This window comes from Electrophorus electricus, chromosome 24, assembly GCF_041902795.1.
Source record: "Electrophorus electricus isolate QZ-2024a chromosome 24, ASM4190279v1, whole genome shotgun sequence".
Lineage (NCBI taxonomy): Eukaryota > Metazoa > Chordata > Actinopteri > Gymnotiformes > Gymnotidae > Electrophorus > Electrophorus electricus.
In genome coordinates this window covers 14,164,241-14,172,092 of record NC_137520.1, presented here as the reverse complement: position 1 = coordinate 14,172,092, position 7,852 = coordinate 14,164,241, and the positions used below count along the sequence as shown (strand labels likewise).

At 40.1% G+C, this 7,852-nt stretch overlaps 1 protein-coding gene across 1 annotated transcript; it reads right to left on the bottom strand.

Moving 5' to 3' along the window:
• Window positions 1–9: 9 nt before the first annotated feature.
• slc39a5 (solute carrier family 39 member 5) lies at window positions 10–6,904 on the bottom strand. Its single transcript, XM_081707252.1, has 11 exons — window positions 6,743–6,904; window positions 6,259–6,485; window positions 5,705–5,888; window positions 5,206–5,383; window positions 4,426–4,595; window positions 4,081–4,200; window positions 3,915–3,963; window positions 3,273–3,425; window positions 2,930–3,010; window positions 2,100–2,290; window positions 10–1,665 (listed from the first exon to the last, which is right to left on the bottom strand). Exons 1-11 carry the CDS (start codon window positions 6,902–6,904, stop codon window positions 1,516–1,518), a joined length of 1,665 nt encoding a protein of 554 aa, XP_081563378.1. The 3' UTR covers window positions 10–1,515.
• Window positions 6,905–7,852: the final 948 nt, after the last annotated feature.

Sequence of the window (7,852 nt, the reverse complement as noted above, 5' to 3'; positions counted from 1 at the left end):
GTAAAGGTGGAATGCACGTGCTTAAGACCTTGTAACTAATCTTTACAACTGTTTGGACTTGTTGGTAATTGCGTAAGAGATTCACCTGTAAAGTAATAGTTTATAGGATGACGGATCAGTCAGAGTATACAGTTTAGAAAGGTGTAGAATGTTTTAATATAAACAGGAAAATACATGCGACCAGTCAAAAGATTGGACACATCTGCTTTTTTAAGGTCTTCTACATTTTAGAAAAACAGTGACTATCAAAACAATTAAATAAACACGATTATTCTGTTAATGACCCTAGCCACCCTTTGATGGCTTTGCATGCAGGTTTACTCTTAAACAGCTTCATGACACAGCCTTCTAGCGTTGCTTGAAAGTTTGTGAACCCTTTAGACATTTCTATATTTCTGCATAAATTTGACCTAAAACTTCATCAGATTCTCACACAAGTTCTAAAAGCAAATAGAGAATCAAATTTTAAGAAATGGGACCAATATTAGTAATTTACTTATTGAGGAAAATTATCCAATATGATATGCATTACATACATATAACTTATGTTTTAGGTCAAATATTTGCAGAAATATAAACTTCTAAAGGGTTCGCAACTCTTAAGCACCACTGTATAATGCTTTTCCATTGGTCTAGAAGACACTCATAGGCTGAGCACTTGGGTGAGAGACTAGTTCTAAATAAAAATTTGCATAGGGTGCATTAAAATTGTTTTACTTCGACTTATTTAATTTTATTTGTTTTTGAAATTAATTCATATATAGGCTGTCAACTTTCACTAATCATGTCTTAAATTTAAGCATAAATAATTAAGATTAAAATGCTTTTAAGACTAAAAAAACAGTCAGATGTGCCCAAACTTTTGAATGGCATGGTCATATGATCAAAAGATTAAAATTATTAGCTGAATATTATGAGTAATATTTGTACTAATTATTCTAATGACTAAAATATAAAATGTAGTTATCAATGAAAAACATGTGCACAGCAACAGCACCTGACGTATATGTCTAACTTTGGTTTAAGATTAGATCTTTATATATTAAAAAAAAATTATATATTACATAGAACCACATTAGTCATTTTCCAGCATTTATGAGTAATTATGCATCCGTAGCATATGGTCTCTTGGCACAATTTTGACACATTTCCATGCAACTGGAAAAGAAAATAACACGGACTCAAAACACACCTACATGACATAACAGTTTTTGCACTTACAAAACATACATTTTTGTAGAACTTCAGTCAAAGCTAGCTTTATATTAAGAAATAGCTTGTTCTTTTAAAGATGGGACTAAATTTCCAGGTGTACCAACAAACGCTTCAAAATAGTTCTCCATGGTAACAAGCATTTACAAAACAACTCCTTCCAGACCCCAGGCAGTTTTCAGCAGTGGTGAGGTACCGTCTGTCCAACATGTTCTCACAGACCAACCCATGAAACCTGCTGACATTCTGATATCTGTGGGAGGAGGGTGGACGTGCCACGTTCTGGGGGCTGTTTTCCTCCTCTCATTTGTCCCCCATGTTAACAGCAATCTCCTCCTCAAAGAGGGCAATGCACAGCATAATGGCGCCCCCTGTCATCAGCCCCAGGCTCTGCAGGATGAAACGCCTAAGTGGACCCTGCGAATCTGGATCTCCATGTAGCATCTCTGGCACCTGGACATAGAGAAGGACCAAAAAAAGTTATATAAAAATTGCGTAATTTCTTGATAACACATACATACATTATATATATATATATATATATATATATATATTCATACATACACATATTATATATGTGTATATAACACACATATATATATATATTTTATATATATATATTTTATATATATATATATATATATATATATATATATATATATATATGTGTGTGTGTGTGTATATATATATATATATATATATATATATATATATATATATACACACACACACACACACACACACACACACACACACATATATATATATATATATATATATATATATATAAATATATATATAAATTATACACACACACAATATTTATATATATTCCCCCCCCTTTACTATTCATAAGAGGCATACACATGCTCTGGGCTCCTCCTCACCATGTCTGCGAGAGCGACGTAAAGGAAGACTCCGGCAGTGAAGGTCAGGATCCAGGGCGAATGCTGAGCCCACTGATGCCCCAGTACTGTGCCCGCCAGCATGCCCACATAGCCCAGCAGGGCAGAGACGAGGCTCAACATTGCCAGTCTGCGCACAGACCAACCCGCAGCTAGAAGCACTGCCAGGTCACCTGAACACGTGGATGGAAAGGGTTATTGGCATAGCCTGACAGCAATCTGGTATGACTAATCACATATATATATATATATATATATATATATATATATATATATATATATATATAATATATTTATGTTCTATTTAGTGACTGAGCTATAGGCTAGCATAGGTCCTTTTTCAGTTCAGTGTACTAAGAAGTCAGCTGACTGATAGCAACTTGTTCTCCAGTTTAGTGCCATTATCTGTTTGTTTGTTTGTTTATCGAAAGGTAGGTGATGTAGTTGTACATGTGCATATACAGAATAAATGTATGTGATACATATATATTAAAGGCATCCAGCTGACAACCTGCCATTTGGTCAAAACCCATTTACCTCACAAAAGAGGCTAAAGAAACGTCCAATAGTGCTGTCAGCATGGCCTCCCACTGACTGAAAACATACAGGACCCTATTAGGTACAGCTATAGAAAAAGTGTAGCAATGACTTGCAACTTTTTTTGCCCAACATGAGTATTCAAAGGTGACCTCCTGCAATGCAAAGTATCTGAGATGATGGTGGTCATGGTGGTCTGATGCGTGCTGTGGGCTCTCTGAACACACTTGCGCAGTCTACACATGCGCAAGCATCATGAGAGCTTTGGGCCGTACCGAGTTCGTGAGGCACCTCATGGCAGAGCACAGCAATAGCAGTACTGAGTCCTCCTGTCAGGCTTTGAGAGAACGCCACGCCTGAAGGAGACGGACACAGCATACTAACGTGACCTTTGACACTGTGCATTTTTAATAAGTAACAGCACAGTAAAATGATTCTCTGTCTGAGGCCCAAGACAACAAAGGCTTAATCCAGAGAAAGAGGACATAACAGTTGTGCTTCACCTTATTTTAAAAAATGAAACTATTGTTTATGCTAGAAAACAAAGAGCAAGCCATTTCACATATTGGTTATTTAGAAACTGAACTTCCCCCCTTACTCAACCACTCAGTCACATACCGATAGCAAGCCCATCAGTGAGGTTGTGGATCCCATCTCCCATGACGACCATGCAGACCAAATTTCTGAGGCCTGAAGACCCCACGCCAGGCGGCCCATGAGAATGCCTGTGACTGGACTCGGGGCTCGCCATTTGTTCAGCAGGAGAGGAACCTGATCAAATGTGCAATAGATTTTAAGGTTGCTACTGTTAAATATTCTTTTCCACTGTGTTTTCTTTAGGTAAAAGGTATATACCATGGTTCAGGGGATTTAATAATGATATACCAAGACGGACGTGGGATTAAGTTCTGTGTGCGAACTTCTGTTCAGACCAGTTTCCTACACAGGCCTTAAACATGTTTGTGCTGTACAGTTGTAAACGTATTTGTCCAAAGATGATTTTCATAGAGGCAAACAATTTATTGTTGCATATTTCTAACTGTTCAAATTGTTATCTTACATATATTTTTAAACTAAGTAATCAGTGAGTTCTACTCAGATTAGAATTGATCAATACAAAAAATACATAAGATGTCAGAGTGAAGACCTCTATGAACATATTTTGTAATGAACAATCTGAATAAACTTCATCAGAACTAGTTTATTTGTTTACACATATGCTCACGTGTGTCCTGCGTGCCCTCCTCTCCTAAAACTCACCCTCCAGTGCCTCCATCTCCCTGACTGCTTCTGCATCCTGCCGCTTCTTCTTCTTTAATTTCTGAGTGGAAAATTTCAACCACACACAAAAAAGTCAAACATTTTTTTCTGCCATTTCAGAGGTAAGACTGAAGGGGCGGAGCCTGAGTGCTGAAATGGCCCTTACTTTGGAGTGTCGCCTGAGGCCCAGACCACTTTCAAACACAAAAAGAAAATAGAGGCCCACTAACACGCCCAGGCCCTTCAGAACTGCGTCTCGGTGGTCGCTGTGTGGCCCAGAACTGGCCTGAAAGCACAAGTAAACAACCCTGTTAACTACACATAGCTGCATCTACACCACATTCTTCAGGAGGAATATGTTTTTAGCAACACAAGGCATTAATGAGTGTGAAATACATGTATCATTACTTATTAGTCTCACAAGACACACCAACATCCAATATCTAACAATTATCAAACATTTTACCAAATCTTTACAAAACACAGAATGATGTTCTGGTTATTCACCTACATGGGGCAGTAGGTGCAGCAAGGCATCACCACAGAGCGTGCCCACTGCCATGGCAACCAAGGGGCAGAGGGAAGTCTGGAGGGCAGAACGTGGGAGCAGGGGTACCAGTGCCAGGGCACACAGAGATGGCAGACTGATCCCAAGCAGTGCTAACGAGGCCCAGCCCAAAGCTAGACGAACAGAACATATACAGAGTCTGGCTTTAGTCTTTAAAGCTGATTTGATTAGCTTTAGGATCACTTCAGCTGCACTGTCCTTACACCACGCTGGCAGTTACTTAAATGGTTCATCTAAAAGCATAAGAAGCCTGCATGAAAATCCTGGGCTCTATATCAGCAACTATAAATAACAGGGTTCTTCCTACTTGTCAGTTATTCTGTATATGAAGGGTGGGCTAACGGTGTCATGCCTATGGAGGAAGGGGCGTTAGACAAAGGTCTGGATGGTGAGTGTGGGATTGAAGGGAGGGACTGGCTAAGTGTGACAAGTACGCAAGAACTGTGAAATCAATGACTGCACCTTTATACTTTATGTTTTAAGATTTTAATCTGCATGTAAATGTGATAAATTCACTTTAATGCCCGTTTTTAAAATCTGCATATTAATTTGTCTGAAATACTGTTACTTTGATTTAATCTTTAAATTTGGTCTCAGTGATGCTTCCTGTTCAAAGTTTGTCTGGAAGGCTACTTAACCTGAGCATAGCACCACAATATGCTCTTGTCAGATGATGAAAATATTGGCATTTCTGACAAAAATCTACATAGAGTGGCTATTCACCTTTTAGGAAGGTTATGCTCTTTTTGGCATCCTGTACGTCAGACTCTGCATGGCGAAGACACACGCCACTGTCTATCTGGTAGAGCAACGCAGGACACAGGAAGGTGAAGTGGGATGGAGTGATGTGAGGCGCCTGGCCCAGACCAAAGTTCCACAGCAGCTGGGTGACGTTTAGACACTGGAGACAGAGGCAGCAAAGAACACATCAAAAGACTGATAGGCAAATGAATGCCACCTGATTAACTTAAGACACAGCGATTACATAGGAGGCTCCAAAACTTAACAATAAACTTTACAAGTCTACACAAGAAAAAAAAGAAGCTCTGTCGATCTACTCCACAAACCTCAGACAAAGTCAAGTAAACAGTTCACAATTTACATTCTGGACTGCACACCATAACACATCAACAGAACTTTGATCGACTGATAACTGGGGTATCAGGCATGGACTTTGATCATTATAAAGGCTTCCTCTAGAAGAGGCAACAGCTACACTTACATTCTCATGGATGTGCTTCTTTGTCAGGTGGTCTGACAACATGGACAGACCAGCCTGCCAGCCTGTTTCTGCAGAAGGAACAGACGTAGGTTGCGATGAATCCCCCACTCCTGCTGGTCCACTGGCCACAGCGTCAGTTACTGTATTGGACATTTTTTCTTTTGGTCCAAATGTTTCACTCACACTGTGTAGGGAAATAAATGTTTACACATTTATATAGAAGGTTCTGCAATCCATTGATAAAAACTAAACAAAGAAGCTCAAAACTAAGGCAGAAAGCAGTATAAATGTAGTAACCACCAACCTTATCAGAAGGACTGATGAATTACAAACACATGACAGGTATATGGTTAAAGACTGCAGCAAAACAGTTGCCAGGCATGGCATGTGCTAGCCATCATCCAGTCTTATCATTATACAGTTATACATTATACATTATACAGTTTCAGACCACAGGACCACAGTTATATAGTTTTATATTATACACACACACACACACACACACACAGCCCAAGAACAGTACAGTAAATCTGACCAGCTGATGGATATCCTACTTGTTTGATGGTTCAGTGCCTGTGGCCTGGTGCGGATGATGATGGTCGGCACGTGAGCGAGCGCGAGAATGGGGCGGGCTGGGGGACGCATGCCTCGCCATGCCATGTCTGATCTCGAGCACGCTGACTTCCCCGAGCCCGAGACTGCCCAGCATGCTCTGCAGACCTTCGTAGGTCAAAGTACCATTGGTGCCGTACTCCAGGAAAAGGCGCTGCAGATAGTAGCCCTTGCAATATGTGTGAACAATTAAACATACATATATTGCATGTTTGGGGTTTTTTTCCTAATCAAAGAACACAAGTATTTTCAAGGCCGATAAAGGTGTGCGGGAGCCATTTTTGACGGCTGCCCCGAACCCAAGACTGACTGAAATGCAGGCTTATTTCAGTACAGACACGAAGGCTAAACGCTACTGATTTGAGTACTTGCATCCCAGTGTAAAATACTGACCAATTCATTAAAAAATAAGATATAAATAAATACCTGTTCTTCAAAGGCTTCGTCTAGGTGTTCTCGTGCAGATGAGTCTAGGTCTTCCAAAGACTCAGGATAATGGGCGCGAGAGTGAGTGACGGATGTTTGCGTGAATGAAATTCCAACTAAACTCGAATAAACGTAGATCACGAGCATGCACTTCACAGACATCCTGAAGACAAGCAACCAAGAGCTGCATTTTAGCAAAATATTTGAATTTGAAAAATGATGTTTTTAAATCAAAACTAGTCCCGCGTTAGGAATACTCTATTACAAAACGGAAGAATCTTTAGTAGCATTAAGAAAGTAAAACTAGTCTCGGTTCAAATTATACAGAGAAATCGCTGAATGGTGCTTTTAAAAAATTGTGTGGAGTTTTTAAAGATTTTTGTTAAAAGATTTGTAAACTTGTATTGTAAACTGTTGAAGTAAGATTCAATAAAATGTATTTTAACCTACCCGCTTAGATCGAACAAACAGTTTTTAATTGCCTAGCACGCAGACGCTCCTTACCCGAAGTTCCGCTGCTCCATGCTGAGCCCAAATGTGATTTACCTTGTCACGAACTTATTTTACCTTACACCAGCAGACATTACTCAGAAGTGTGAACTCAATGCCACTTGAGGAGGCTGTAGTTAATGTTCACACTGTCACAAAGTCGGGGGGGGGGTCATGCAATCACTGCGGATTGATTAATATCGATCAGCTTTGTTTCTTCCCCTTAATAAACAAGGTACATATATATAAAGAAACCCATGAGGCGATCCAGCACATAACAGCGGGATGCAAGATGCCAGCAAGCAGAACGTACATGGAACGCCAAAACCAAGTGGCTGGTGCAGAATACAGAAACATCTGTGCGAAGTACAGGCTGGAAGTTCCAAGGTCTAAGTGGGATACAACCCCAAAGGCGATGGAAAATGACCCTGCTAAGATCCTGTGCGAATTCCAGATACAGACAGACAAGACGGTTATGGCCAACAAGCCGGACACAGTGGTGGTGGATAAACAACAGAAGAGGGCTGTAGTGACAGATGTAGCAATCCCAAGTGATGGCAACATCAGGAACAAGGAACACGAAAGCTCAATAAATACCCAGGGCTGAAAGAAGAGCTGGAA